The following is a 14434-nucleotide window of genomic DNA, read 5'->3' as shown; positions in this document are numbered from 1 at the left end:
AGATCTTCCCTTTACATTCAATTCGTTGGCAATTCGACCAAAATCAATCAATCTTTTTGAATTAATTTCTCTGAGCATGTCAAAGAAATGCACAGCGTGTCTCACCAGTTCTGAAGTAACTGTCCCTTGTTGATCTATAACTATTAAGGCATGACCTCCGGCCACAACTTGGTGTAGCTAGCCAGTGGAAGAATGACGCCCGCGTAGACAGCCTCGCGGAAGCGCCCGTCGGCAAAGCTTGGCTGCGGCCCAAACGAGCAGTCGAGACAACGCCTCACCACGTCCGATATGTCAGGGCCGCTCTCGCCCAACACCCTGCGCGACCAGCGCCTTGCTGTGCTGATGTCCGTTTGGTCGTTGGGTCTCCCATCGACACCGAAGTACTCGCTCCGGAACTGGCAGGCCTCGATATCATGGCCGAACATCAGCTCGAGTATCATAACACCCAAGGTGAAAAGGCGCGCGCGTGTTTCTTCCTCGCTTTCTTGCTGTGAGTTGAGGTTTTGCTCGGCGTCCTCCCCGGCTAGGGCGGTGCTGCTGGTCGTGGCGGCGAATTCGCGGCACACTAAGGGGTATCTGCTGCATATCGACTGAGCCTCCATATCTACAAGGAAGTAGAAGTCGTTTTTGGTCCATTTTGGTGACAACCAAGGTGATAGATGAGTTTGTAACAGCGCGGACGCTACGTGCGTTGCAATTTCGAAGCGATCTCGCCTCGAAACGTTGATCTTCATTTGATGATGTGCGTCCAGAAGCTCACAGAATGAGTGCAGCATCGCCTTATCTGTAAATTGCAACTGCTCTTTCGGCAGTTTCGAGAGCACGAAGGAGCTCTGGAAATCGCCGTCGTCGTCGAGTGTACCAGCTGTCCGATCTTGCTCGGTCAAAAATGTGCAAATATCATCGATAGGCCCGAAACCCGCTGTGTCCTCTGGAAGTGGATTGGAGGCACCCTGAACCTCAGCAAGTGCACCGATAAGAGTACTTTTACTCTTTACTGGATCTACAGGCCGCTCGGCTCTTGTAGAAGAAGTAGTCGATGATCTTGATGTATCGAGGCCAAATCCTGTTTTCTTGACTGGCTCAGATAGTGATCTTCTGTATTTGACAGGAGATCTCCTTATGGCTGATATTCTGTTTTGCAGTTTCTTCATAATCCGATGCTTCAGGTCCGGAGTGGCGTGAGATATGAACTGTTGCTGAAATACAGTCTGTTGAACTGCAGTGATCGGGTCCGATTGGCTTACGTAGCTTACGTTGATCGAGCTAGGAGGTTTCACAGACTCGTCTCTTCGTATGGCGATTTCTTGCATCCATTCCATCTGCGGTGACTGTTGTACACCTCCAGTCTGAAAAAGAACGTTCAAGCTTATGGCAATCTCTTCAGCGCGCAATCTGAGATGAGCAGTGTGGTGCCGACAACTGCGTTGACACCTCCACTGCTTGGCCAAAATCTGGTAGATTCCGTATGCGTGTTGTCGCAACTTTTCGAAGCGGGTGACGGGCTCAGATGTCTTCCTCCTATCAGCAATCGGGATGATGCGTTCGCTGTAGCCAAGGATATCCTCTAGCTCCCTGTTGTGGCCAGCGAGTTTCTTGACCTTCTTGTGCTTTCCTTTGGAGAAACTTATTTGTATACGTTTGAAATGCCACTGCCAAGGTCTTTGCTGGTCATTGTCAACCCACGATATCTGTTCGAGTGTCAGTACATTCTGGCGCGTAAGGCGAAATGTAGGCCGACCTTTCCATCTTCGATCTGTAAAAGTTTGTTCAATGATAACATGAGCTCATGCATGCGGTTGATGATCCTCAAAAATCTGTCCAACTCGCTGGCCAGACGCCCCTCCAGGATCTGCTCTAAATCAACTCCTGGCTGGCTCCGGTCTAGGGGGACCATTAATAGCGCTGCCAAATTGTCGGTGTCGGTGGACGTGATGATGGGGTCCAAAAGCCTAATCATATTCTCATTGTACTTCATCATTTGATGCCTAACATCGTCGATGAAAGCAATAAAGTGAGTGCGAAATTGCCACCATTCTTCGAGAGGCTCAAAGCCTTTGCGGTAATATTCTAGACAGTTGAGGATAATAGGGAAGGCTCCGAGTACCATACCAGCAACCTCGATGCCCGACATAGCCGCCGTCTCTCGTTCAATTGGTCGCTATCGTACATTGAAAGACCAGGCGTCTGGGTGATGTCGATACATTGGCGATGGATGAAATAGGTCGATTTGACTCAGAAAGATTGCAGACTGAGTAGTCTTCAACCCGGACAGCAAACTATCTGGGCCGGTCTCTATGCTGATGTATGCAGGCTCTCAGGCAGCTAAGCTGACAAGGAGGTGGGGTCAGTTCCTAATCAGTCTTTTCGGCACGTCAATTGCTCCTGCATTCAAGCTGATGATTGGTGAAATCCTCGGTTTGGTAGCACAAAACCCCATAGCATTGCAGATGAAGGGCAGTGATCGTCAGCCGAGCAGCGGCTCATTATCTTGTGCCTAATCTATCGATCTTGCCCCGCTCAAGATCTTTCAAGTACGTGACTTGCTCCATTTTCACTGCTGTCCGTTTCATGGAGCCGATAATCCTCTGGCTAATACGTGCTCAAGCTCTGCAACAACCTCGTTCACGATGATGGCAGCTCCGAGTAGTGAAGATATCAGATTGAAATCTATTGCTTGCCAAGAAGCACTGCTTGCTCTAGTCGCTGGTGCCAAAAGGCAGTTCCCATCAGGCTTAATCGACCTTCGTGAGATCCAGAACCATCATGAACGGTTCACTCAATGGGCCGGCAATCTTGGAGCTTTTCACAATCCCGAATCACGACTATCTCTAGAATATCGACTTAGAAATAGTCCTCAAATCCGTGATGCGATATTAAGGCTTCTTGCCGATCTTTGCGACTCTACTCGGGACGCGTTGGAAATTGTTTCTGGCAAGCAGGAGAACAGAACGGCCTTGCCACTGATCGACCTAAAACTTGACTTTGGAGAATTCGATTTGTCCAGTGGATCAGAATCGTCGTATGCATCCTCTTCCGGCAAGAAGGCTCCAGCCGCGTCTTCGGCGTCTGAGATTGACGAGTTGACATCCGCAATCAAGGGTAGCATCAATAGCCTATTCAAGACCTCCATCTTTATACGCAATTTTGCACCGAAACAAAGACGCCAGAAGGCCGCTGAGAAGACGGACAGTTTCGTCAGCCAGACCGATGAGATGTACATAAAAGACCGCTACCCATTGGTAGAGCAAAGGGGTAGGGCTGACCTAGTCACTCGACTTGGTTTGGCGAACGCTCTGCGACGGCAATACTTTTTATATTGCCGTGAACACAATGATCGATTGTCGAAGACTGACTCAGCAAAGAACCGCAAAGAGATCAAGGACGAATTCAGAAATCAGGATCCCAAACAGCGAACTGCCAGCACTTCTGGTCAGACATATACGAGTATCATAGCTCAAACAGAGGCAACCGAGCTGCCCGCCGATAACTTGGCACATAGTCACATATCTACGTTCCTCGATACAGAGCCAGCTCCATCGCTGATATCACTTGCTACCACAATCATCAAGTCTCCTGAGGACGACATTGCCTTCCCGCCTCTACCGTCCGATGCTCAGAATAACTTGATATTCCTGTGTCCTTACTGCCTCAGAGTCGTGAAAATCAAGCCACAAGACAGAGAACAGCAATGGAGGTCTGGACCCCGCCAGCCGTGCACAAGCTGACATGAAGAATGCTGACCGTTACCAGGAAGCATGTTCTTAGTGACCTAGAACCATACGTGTGTACTTTCCCGGGCTGCGGTTTGGACACCTTTCAGTCTCAGCATGCTTGGTTCGACCACGAGATCCTCGTACACCGCGGTACCTGGCGCTGCTCCCAATGTGGCGAGATAGCGGGCACGGCCGAGGTATTAGAGAATCACATAAAGAAAAACCACGCTGATCAAATTTCGCCTCCACAAATTCCCGCAGTGATTGAGCAGTCACGGCGGCCGATCAAGTTCATCCAACCAGCTGAATGCCCATTCTGCGAGGGCGAGTGGGCGGCCGCGGCGCCAAATCCAGAGGTGACCGGAAGTGTGGAATTGGTTGTGACACTGGAGGACTTTCGGCGGCACCTTGGCCATCATCTTCAGCGTATTGCACTATTCTCACTCCCGCGCCTGAGGCAGGACCGAGAAACCAGCTCAAGCGCCGTCGTTGGCGGTACTATGGACCGTAGCCTTTCTTCTGTCGCTGCTTTGTCCTTGGGGGACCAAATTGTGGAGTCGCTTGTGGTCAGCACATTCCCACCCGGGTCGCATCATGTCTACATGCCGGAAGGCCACCTGGATCAGCTTGTTACAACACAGTCCATCATTTGGGAGTTTACCGGAGCGCCGGATGTGGATTTCGAGGGTCAAAACTGGGCTCATGTTGGCGAAGAGCTGATCGAGTACATTCTCATGTCAGCCAAAAAGGTGTTTGCCATCAGTCTGATCTGCGGCGTTGAATCATCAAAACTGCGCAAAGCGATGAACACATTCAAATTCACGGGATTCAACGACAGCAACCTACCTATACAGACCACCAAATCTACCGAAGTTCCCTGGTCTCTATTGCAGTGGCCAGTGGTCATGACCCAGAAATTCGAGCAGAGGCAATGGATGTTCCTCGTCCCAATTTTCCACACAAAATTTCTCAGGATGGAGCTTGAGCCACATGAAATACTTCCATTCGCACTCATTAAAAATGAGAGAAGTCAAGACAGCGCTGAAGATCTGTGGGAGGTCTCAATCCACGAGTCTCACTGTGAGGCTCCTATTCGAAAAGTAAGTACGTCATCTGTTCATGTGGTATCAGTACTGCTCACGGTCTTTCAGTTTGATGGAAGCCTTGCAACCACAGCGATACAAGCTCTCAAGTCAGAGAAATGGGACGCTTTGGGAATGCTGATGAAAGGGTACACGAACCGACTCCACCATCCACACATCTTGGAGGTTCAAGCCACCATTGACTTCAAGGGCAAAGGGGCGTACTTCATGTCTCAGTGGGCTGATGGAGGTAGCCTTGTCGATTTGTACGACAACAATCAACATCCGCTTCTCACATCTCGTCTCGTCAATGACATTTTCAGGCAGCTGACAGGATTGGCTGAGGCCCTCAAAATACTTCTTGAGTATGGAACCGCTCACAAACAGAGAGTCTGGTATCGACATAAGGGTCTCGACAGTGCGAGCATTTTGAGGTTTGAAAATGGTTCTCAGGTAGGAATTTTGAAAATGTCGCAGGCTGATATAATAGACCGCCGTGTGCGGGTGAATGAAGATGTTTCACGTGACGGGATCCCATTAATTGAAGTTTTTGGAAGTTACAGAGAATCGACAGCCGAGTTTTCCCCAGATTCAGAGACTTGGTCTATGGGTTGTATAATTTTCGAATTGCTCATCTGGCTACTTTACGGGACGAAGGAGCTGGAAGGTTTCAGATCCCGTGCGAGTGAATTCTCAAAGGGAGGTAATCGATTCTTTGTGGTGAAAAAGATCGGGAATAGGCTTCAGTGTCGGGTGAGCCCATACGTCCAGAATTGTATGGACTACATCGAAAGGGACCCGGCATGTGACGGGGACACGGCCATTGGTGAGATCGTCAAGATCTTGAGAAGCCGTCTGCTTGTGGTATCCCTTCAGAAAAGCAACACTCCAGCTGAGGCCAGTTCGAGCGCTCGAGATCTCCATGACGATCTCCAAAACATTATGCTTCGTGGAGAAACCAACAGCGAGTACTGGTACGCAGACAGACCAAGACATGACACCCTCGGCCCAGTCAGCTCGAACATGGCCACAAGTCGGCATCTCTCCCCGGTTTAACGGAGGCATTAGTCGCTTTAAATGTGCCCTCTGGGATCCAGACAAGTCAGTATTATACCATGCCTGTGCTATGAATAGCGATTCTCAAGCATTGTCCTCAAAACCATCGTTGGCGCAATTGTTTGGTCAGAGACGGCGAAAATATGTAAGACAACGTTTGGACGCTCCGTGTTCCAATTATTGGTCATGCAACAGTAGCTAGCTTGTTAAAATGTATAGAGTAGAAATATTAGTCTAGTCATCTGATTTTCTTAGTGTCTGTGTGGCCAAAGGATAGTCTCATGGATAAGCAGGTATCCCCCGCAGTCAGTAGAGGACGAACAAATCTCTATCGCTCCCTCCTTTTTACATGGCTCCTCAGTTACAATTGTCGAACATATGGACCAATCTGCCATACATTCTGACTCAAATTATCACACACTCAACTTGACGCTCAGAACGATCTTGCAAGCATGTCCTCACTCAATCAAGTGACCAGACATGGTCACCTTTTTGTGGATGGGCAAGATGAATACCTCTTCGTCAAAACTCTGGGATGTGGACCGAACTCGCAGGCACAGCTGGTTTTACATTCACAGACTGGCGAGCTACGTGCAAGAAAGGTAACCCTCCGCCATCTTGATAAATACATGAAGAAGTCCGAGGACAAGGAAAAGGTTATTTTCTACCAACAAGATCAAGCAACCAGCAGAGCGCGGTCTACAGCCCAATGTAGCCTATCTTTACTCGGCTGCTGATTCACCAGCGGGCCAGGAGGCTGGGAAGCAGCTGTGGGCTCGAGTAGCATACATGAGATATTACAACGGCGGAATTGTGGGCCAGCTTTACAGAGATTGAAAACGAAGAGGCCAAGCGATGCCGAGCTCACTCGTCATGAAGCTCTTGACACAAGCTGTCTGTGCACTCTATTTTTTGGGCACTTGCGATGTGTTGCACGCTGACCTCCTTGATGAGAACATATTTGTCCATCACAAGCACGCGCAAAGTGGACAGCCCGACTTCTACATAGCCGACTTCGGAATGGCGCAACGAGGCCCACTAACAGACCCTTGCAGCGGTGGGAAGATGCTTTCCGGCTTTGTATGGAATTGGAAAAAATGGTCTCCGATTACTGCTGAGAAGGACGTACTCTGGAAGTATTTGGATGGTGTTGTGCACCCCATTCTTCTCAATTCAGCCAACATGCCGATTAACCATCTTCCTGATCTGGTACCGTTGCTCGATGCCCTTCAGCAGGCGCTCGAGGGCCCATCACCACCAAGCGTTGGGTCCGGTTTCGTGTCACAAGACCCGTTTATGCCACCGTACAACGACTCCGAGCAAGACGCGTTGAACGCGGCCGGCGTAGCTGATCCATGGCATCTGGCACAGGTAAGTATCGATATCTGGACGACCCATGTGACAATTCTTCCCGTGAGTGCTGAGTCCTACGACAATGCGCCCATTAGGGGCACGGCTCTTAATTCAACAGTGCCCGAGAAGATTGTCCGAGTGAACAGCTAAGTCGAATGAGTGATCCTTTCTAGAGTCTCACATGATGACGTGTTGGCTGACCAGCAGTGGTGGGGAATTATCATTGAAGAAATCGTATAGTGATCCAAATAAATTTTACATTCAAAAGGACTTACTCTCTCAAGCTTGCTGTGCATTCGTCTTCAGCTTACTTTTCTTTCATGTTGACATGGGTCACAGCATTTCTCTTTAGCTGCTCAGTTGTCTTGTGTACAAAGCTTGACAATGATACCGACTCTAGGCTTCTTTATTTACTATTGTGATATGTGTATGTATCAGGAACGAGACTCGCATGTAGTAATAGGTACAGAGAATAGTGCTAGTTTTAGAACAATATCTAAGCATCTTAAATACCCTGCTTGATGATTTCCGCAGCCTAGGGGTAGCAAGTTGTTAGTGTGTGCCAATTTGCAGGAAGGCGTCATCAAAGGATATAGCACGAAGGATCAAAAACAGGGATCGAGAGGGCTCGAATCGCTAACTCACCTTCTCAGCCAGAGCATAGGTAGGCTGGCATGTGTTGGCACTAGGAACCATGGGCATGACGCTGGCGTCGACAACCCTCAGGTTCTTGACTCCATACACGCGTAGTGTCTGGTCGACGACACCACCCAGCTCGAGCGGCATCATTGCCGAAGTGCCCACGGGGTGGTAATCAGTCGGCGACAGGGTGCTAGAGATGTAGGCCTTGAGGTCCGCATCCGAGGTCACGTTGGCGCCGGGGGCGTACTCGACTGGGTTGAACTTGGACGCTAGGGAGGTCTTGAAGTTGTAGTTGCGGACGAACTTGATGTTCTCAACAAAGAAGTCGAACTCCACGGGGTTGGTCAGAGCGCGGTAGTCGATGACGGGCTCGGTGTTCCATGGGTCGGTCGTGTTGATGTTGATGCTGCCGCGGCTGAAGGACTGCATCGCCACGGGACCCTGGGCGCCTTGAGCTGGCTGGAGCAGGACACGAGTGAAGGCAGTGTCCTTGGAGCGCATCTGCGCGGCCAGAAGCTTCATCTGCGCCTCGTAGCCGGCGATCACGGTGGCGTCGGCATCGACTGGGAGCAGGCTGGCATAGTCTTGCTGCTCCAGCTTGGTGGCGAGCTCACCGGCCTTGTCAGTTATGGCAGTCAGGGGCAGCCACCCAGCCAGGTTGCTAAGTGCAATAGTGTAGGGGCCTGTTGGGTACAAGATACCCATTGTCAGTCTCGACATGATTCGTGCGGTGGGGTCAAAGTAGATCGAAATCACACTGACCGGTCTTGTTGGCTTCCCACACTTCCTCAGCCCAGTCCTTGAACTCGTTTCCATCCACGAGGTCGTTCGGGTTGGGGTGGATGTCTGCTATCTTTGAGACTATAAATGGGTCAGATTGCAAATTCTTCAAGATAATCATTTCTTTCCGAGTTCGGTGGCACACTTACGCGTGATGTTCATCTCAGACAGGCTGCTGTGGTCCTGGAAGTTCTGGCCAACACCAGGCAAGTCCACAAGCACATCAATACCGCCATCCTCGAGGATGTTCTTGGGACCGATTCCACTCAGCTGCAATAGCTGAGGAGTATGAACGGTACCAGCAGATACAATGACCTCCTTGTTTGCGCTGACGGTGACAAGGGTGTTATTCGCCGATGGGAACTCGACACCCGTGACAGCCAGGTTTTCGTCCACTATCAGCTTCCGAGCCAGCGTCTTGGTCAAAAGGTGGTAGTTTGGTCGAGTGGCGTTGACATTGAGATAGTGACCTGTACCAGCATAGGAGCGCGTGACGGTACGAGGGTCCTGGAGCGTGGGGAACCAGAACACGCCTGCCTTTCCAGCACCACTGTCCGGAGGGAACTCAATTCCGTCAAGCTCCTTGAATGCCTCCAGCAAGGGAGTCACGCTTGGGTAGTAGAATCTTGGCCAGCCGGCGTAAATATCCGACGTCTCGCCCCAGTAGGAAGAATCATATTTGATGCTGTCAAAGTTGTCGGTGAGCTCGGGCGGCGGCTCAGTAAAGTGCAGGCCCTGTCATGGTAAGATTAGCTTAGCCCTCCCCAGTGTCTGTTTGAATTGAAGTTATTCCTACCTTCTTGAAGTACGGCAAGATGCCATCCCAGCTCCATTCAGCGGTGCCTCCCTGAGCTTCAGATCCGAACAACGCGCCCCAGCGGTCGTAATCCTCAGCAGAACCACGCATGTTGATCATGGCGTTCACAGAAGAGCCGCCTCCAACTTGTCTCGCAACAATGACAGTGCCGGGCTTGCCATTAAGGTTGGGCTGTGGCACAGACTGGAGGCCAGGCCAGTAGGTGGCTGAGGCATCCCCTGTCCTGCGCGTGAAACTAACCATGAGGTTGAAGTCCATGTCGCCCCATCCACCGGCTTCGAGGACCAGGACATTAGTGTCAGGGTCTTCAGTCAGACGGTCGGCCACAGTCAGGCCGGCCGTACCACCTCCTACAACGACATAGTCATAGCTCGAGAGCAGCTGGGACGGCTGGATTTGACGAGGGATGACATGCGCGTTGGTGACAGAGCTTGCGGCAAGGAGAGCCGAGAACGTGATGCCTGTCCACCGAGGCTGAGACTTGGACTGGCGAAAGAGCGTCATGATCAATATCGATCTTGTCACACGATATACAGCAGAACACTAAAGAATGGAAGGGGGCGAGTTCCTCGCAGAGAGCTTGTCACGACCCAACACTGTCTACATGCTGCGCAACAGTACTTACTTATACGCGGATAGAGTGCCTGGTGTTTATCCGGACTTAACAACAAGTGGACCATCTTTTGCGTGATCCGGTATCGCCGTTCTGTATGCTTTGAATGATCTTTGAAATCAACAATCATGCCCAGACTTCGAGATTGTTGTTGACTCGTCGAGCCTTGGCAACTACGGAGGATCCAAATATGGAAAGCCATTTTGAGCCCAGTAAGGATTCGCTTAGCCAAGCCCCATACACCTGCCAGGCTTGTGTTCTGCCAAGAGCAGAAGGGTAGTATTGCATACAAAAAAGTGCCCTGACAGAAGATCTTCCATATAGATAAGACAACGGAAATAATCCACCGGCCATACGAAGGATGCAAAGACAAGGGGTCATGGAGTTTAATCCAACCTGACAGCTCCGAAAGCGAAGGGGGGAGTGGGTTCCAACTGAACCAACAGTATTACAGCTGGCGGACTTGTATATTCGGCCCGCCGCGGGACCAGTCCCCGCCCCGTCCAAGTCGCCTTCCCCTCTCCCAAGCCACAGACCCAGACTCATTTTGCCGAGGTTCAAGCGATTCCGTGCAAGCCTATTTCTCCATGTCCGGATACGCAGGAATACGCAGTATCTTGTCACATAAAGACAATCTCCACAACTTCCGTCTACCGGATACAGAATAGCAAGAGATGACCATGAAGCCATCCAGTTCCACCTCGGGCTTCTTCCAGGAGCCACCGGTGCTGCCAAATCAGTTTTTCGATGACACCAGTTTCCAAAGAGCCATGAGGCGTAAGCTCCGCAGAGACTACCACCCATCCATGTCATCTTACTAAAGGGGTGCGCAGTCTTCCTCCCAGGTCATGTAGTTAGTCGCGTAGGAGACGAAGTCGCCCAGCTCGGCGAAGACGTCCTGTCCGACCAGGTCTTCTCCTGGGTCACCGACGCCGAGCAGAACACGCCCTACCTGGCGGGCCACGGCCGGGACGTCTTCGGCAGACCGAGGTCCGAGCTCGTCGTCGGTGAGGGCTGGCGCAGCTTGCAATCTTTCGGCATCGAGAGGGGCATTGTCGCCACCGGGTACGACACGTCGCTCGGGCCCTCCGCTCGCGTCGTCCAGTTCCTGAGGCTGCACCTATGGGAGGGCTCTGCGGCCAACGTCCCGTGCCCTTCGGCTATGCAGGATGGCGCGGCGCGGCTGCTGCAGCTGCAGTTGGAACGCCGAGACCTCGATCCGCTGCAGCGGCGCGTGCTCGAGAGAGCGTTGGAGCGCCTGCTATCCAGGGATCCGGCGAAGGCCTGGACGAGTGGCCAGTGGATGACTGAGCGGACTGGCGGGAGCGATGTCTCCCTCACAGAAACTGTCGCCCAGTACAAACCATCAGCAGAGGCAGGCCTTGCTGATGCGCAAGAGAACGTGCCGCTTGGCCCTTGGTCCATTTCCGGATTCAAGTGGTTCTCGAGCGCAACCGACTCGAACATGACTGTCTTGCTGGCACGAACAGAGAACGGTGTAAGCGCTTTCTACGCCCCCATGAGACGACACGACCCTTCGGCGAAGACCAGAGCTGGACGGTCCATGGGGACGGCCGGCGTGGAGCTGAACGGGGTCCGGATCCAGCGTTTGAAGCACAAGTTTGGAACTCGGTCCCTGCCTACGGCAGAACTTGAGCTGGAGGATATGCGAGGATGGTTGTTGGGAAAGGAAGGGCACGGCATCAAAGAAATCAGCACGGTGCTCACACTCACACGTGTCCACTCAGCCGTAGCTGCCGTGGGCTACGCCGGTCGTGCTCTTGGCGTCGCCAGATCATACGCCAAAGTCAGGCAGGTCGGCGCCGGGCGAGGGCAACGGGTCCTGCTGGCGCAGAGCCCCTTGCATATGCAGACATTGGCTGACATGACAGGCGAGTACCACGGCCTGATGCTGCTCACCTTCTTCACTGCATACATCCTCGGCCTGGACGAGCACCCTCAGGCGGGGAGGTCGGGTCTTCCTCCGTCGTTGGCGGCTATCACGCCGGACCGGGAATACATCGCGCCGCTTCTGCGAGTCCTGACGCCGCTCTGCAAGGCGTACGTCTGTAAGAAGTCGATTCCCCTCGTATACGCCTGTATGGAGGCACTAGGCGGCGTGGGCTACCTCGATAACGAGGAGGCCCAGCACCTCAACGTCGCAAGACTGTACCGCGATTGCTGCGTGCTGTCGATCTGGGAGGGAACCACTGACGTCCTCGCCACGGACTTTCTTCGGGCGCTCAAACATCCCAAAGGAGGGCAGGAATCGATAGAAGCCCTGGACGTGCTTTTCACCAAGATAAAAAGTGCCTGGCCCGGGCCAGCGGACGGTAAGACAGCCGGATCGTCCCCGGCGGGCTCGTGGGAAGCGGTGAAGGAGACCCTCGCCCGCGAGTCACAGGTGGACCTCGTTGGGGACGCACGGCGCATCCTGTGGGTGGTTGCTGAGGGCCTGATTGGACTGCTGCTCTACGCAGACGCCCACAGTGACGGTAGCCAACCGGCGCTGGATATATTTTCCCGGTGGAGGCTGTCACCAGAGAGTGGGAAGTTTCACCGAGGAGGGGCTATGAGCTCGGATAAGGCGCAGCACAGCAACGAGGACAGGCTGGCCAGGAACATTGCCATTGTCTATGGACTGCCCAAGTCGGACGTGTCTCGGTCGAAGCTGTGATCCAATGCGAAGGTCGAAGGCGCTCGAAGGAAGTTGATTATTTTGGAGAGATGTACACTATCAGCTCTCCATTGTAACTATGTAGTGCTCTTGCGACCCTTTATATTCAATGATTGCGGGGAACAGACTATTTAGCCACGGGCGAATCCCAAATTTGCAGCACCTAGAGCCATGTGAGAACAAGTCATGAGGGCCAGCTTACTTTGTTACAGACGAGTTTTGTCTCGGAAAGCCCATCCTCCGCATCGAAAACTGGACAAATACTTACCTAGGTACAATGGGGCTAGATGCGTGGTGAGAGGCAAGTCACACGATATCAGTCTGTGTTCATCTGCCTGGGGAGCCAAGCAATCCACAAAGGGTTTGGCTCCGCTCCGCAAGGTGATGTTGCGATTCGCTGTCCCCCATGCCTTTTTCTTTTTCTCTTTGTTAACGCTTTACTTTTTTTTTTTCTTTTCCTTTTCTTTTTCTTTTTTCTTTTTTAAAAAAGAGATAAAAACAATAAGAGTGACGGTGTTGTTCCGGTAGGTATTGTGACTCGACACTGGGATCTACTTATCACATCGTGTTTTCATGACCGATTGATCTCTCATAGGTCAAACTACTGAAGAACTCAATCTACGAGGGCTGAGTATTGATAACGTCCGCACTATCTTTAGCTCAATGGAGGCTGAGTGGCTATACTTGCTTCCAAACTTGACTATTTGGTCCCGATCATGAAGCGATTCCTGGTCTGCATTTGGCGAAGACGTGCAGCTTTGCGCTTTATTGAGTACAATCAGAATTGAGAGGCACTGCATTGGACATTTGATTAGCTATTCAAATAACTTCTGACTAGGACAAGTCATTTCTCCTTCCGCACAAGAATTTTGTCCGCCAAATATTAATACATGATGACTATAATGCAACCCGAACTTAGAACACCCGACGCCGACGGGACAATGTCATGGCGATGAAAGGCTGTTAGATTATATGGTAAGACATAAGAGCAATGGCTGAAACTGCAACAAATCAAGATGTTCAAGAAGTTTGAGAAGTTCTTGTGCAGTCTTAATGGGATATATGAATTGCAGTATAATGGTCACCACTGTTCATGCCATCGAGCGTGTCTGCTGTGCAACTTCTCCTGTCGTACCCCTGAATCGTGAGGCTGACCCGAACCCTCAGCCGGAAGGCCTTTTCCCGGGATCGATGTCTGCTTCAGTGTCCAAGCACCACGCCATCTTCTATCGCCATTAAAGCCGATCACTTGATCTCTCGTCCGGTTCTCCCTGACGGCCGCTTCGTCCCGCCTGCGGCAATGGTCCATCGGTTGATGGCCGACGGCGCTCGGATGTGGAAGAGACTCCATCCCGGAGGCCCTTCCTCTTTTTTTGGGAGGTGAGCTCAGCCCCCCTGCTGATTCTGAAACACCCCAAAGGTCGGCTGGGACCGAGAGTACGTCGTCGCCCGAGAGAGGTCCAACGCTGGGAGGGTGGTCTAGGGCCCGGCAGTGGCTGCACAGGAAACGTGCGTAAGCCCCCTGTATCTTGGCTCTTGGCTTGGCCCTTGGCTGCTGTCTGTCTGAAGCAGGAGGGATTCCGGGACATTTGAAATTCTCGTCCATGATCAGCTCGTCCATGATCAGCAGATGCAATGGTGATGTGATATTCATGGACAGCTTGCATGCAATGTCACTCAAAACGAGGACGTGCTGCT

At 51.8% G+C, this 14434-nt stretch overlaps 5 protein-coding genes across 5 annotated transcripts; 3 read left to right on the top strand and 2 right to left on the bottom strand.

Annotated features, from left to right (window-relative positions):
- Window positions 1-143: 143 nt before the first annotated feature.
- On the bottom strand, window positions 144-2134 carry J7T55_010298 (uncharacterized protein; the record flags this gene model as incomplete). The annotated part of the gene is made up of 2 exons (XM_053134363.1): window positions 144-1691; window positions 1742-2134. The coding sequence occupies 2 exons, from the start codon at window positions 2132-2134 to the stop codon at window positions 144-146; spliced, it is 1941 nt and encodes a 646-aa protein (XP_052987855.1).
- Window positions 2135-2630: 496 nt separating this feature from the next.
- Window positions 2631-5854, top strand: J7T55_010297 (Vegetative incompatibility protein HET-E-1; the record flags this gene model as incomplete). The annotated part of the gene is made up of 4 exons (XM_053134362.1): window positions 2631-3697; window positions 3754-4816; window positions 4868-5251; window positions 5456-5854. 4 exons carry the CDS (start codon window positions 2631-2633, stop codon window positions 5852-5854), a joined length of 2913 nt encoding a protein of 970 aa, XP_052987854.1.
- An 873-nt stretch (window positions 5855-6727) lies between these two features.
- J7T55_010296 (uncharacterized protein) lies at window positions 6728-7357 on the top strand (the record flags this gene model as incomplete). The annotated part of the gene is made up of 1 exon (XM_053134360.1): window positions 6728-7357. One exon carries the CDS (start codon window positions 6728-6730, stop codon window positions 7355-7357), a length of 630 nt encoding a protein of 209 aa, XP_052987853.1.
- Window positions 7358-7712: 355 nt separating this feature from the next.
- On the bottom strand, window positions 7713-9950 carry J7T55_010295 (gmc oxidoreductase-like protein; the record flags this gene model as incomplete). Its single annotated transcript, XM_053134359.1, has 5 exons — window positions 7713-7742; window positions 7853-8532; window positions 8612-8710; window positions 8779-9364; window positions 9426-9950. The coding sequence occupies 5 exons, from the start codon at window positions 9948-9950 to the stop codon at window positions 7713-7715; spliced, it is 1920 nt and encodes a 639-aa protein (XP_052987852.1).
- A 783-nt stretch (window positions 9951-10733) lies between these two features.
- Window positions 10734-12736, top strand: J7T55_010294 (uncharacterized protein; the record flags this gene model as incomplete). Its single annotated transcript, XM_053134358.1, has 2 exons — window positions 10734-10836; window positions 10893-12736. 2 exons carry the CDS (start codon window positions 10734-10736, stop codon window positions 12734-12736), a joined length of 1947 nt encoding a protein of 648 aa, XP_052987851.1.
- Window positions 12737-14434: the final 1698 nt, after the last annotated feature.

The sequence above is a fragment of the Diaporthe amygdali genome (genome assembly GCF_026229845.1).
Source record: "Diaporthe amygdali strain CAA958 chromosome Unknown NODE_44_length_330046_cov_65_728535, whole genome shotgun sequence".
NCBI classification, from domain to species: domain Eukaryota; kingdom Fungi; phylum Ascomycota; class Sordariomycetes; order Diaporthales; family Diaporthaceae; genus Diaporthe; species Diaporthe amygdali.
This window is presented reverse-complemented; position numbering and strand designations above follow the sequence as displayed.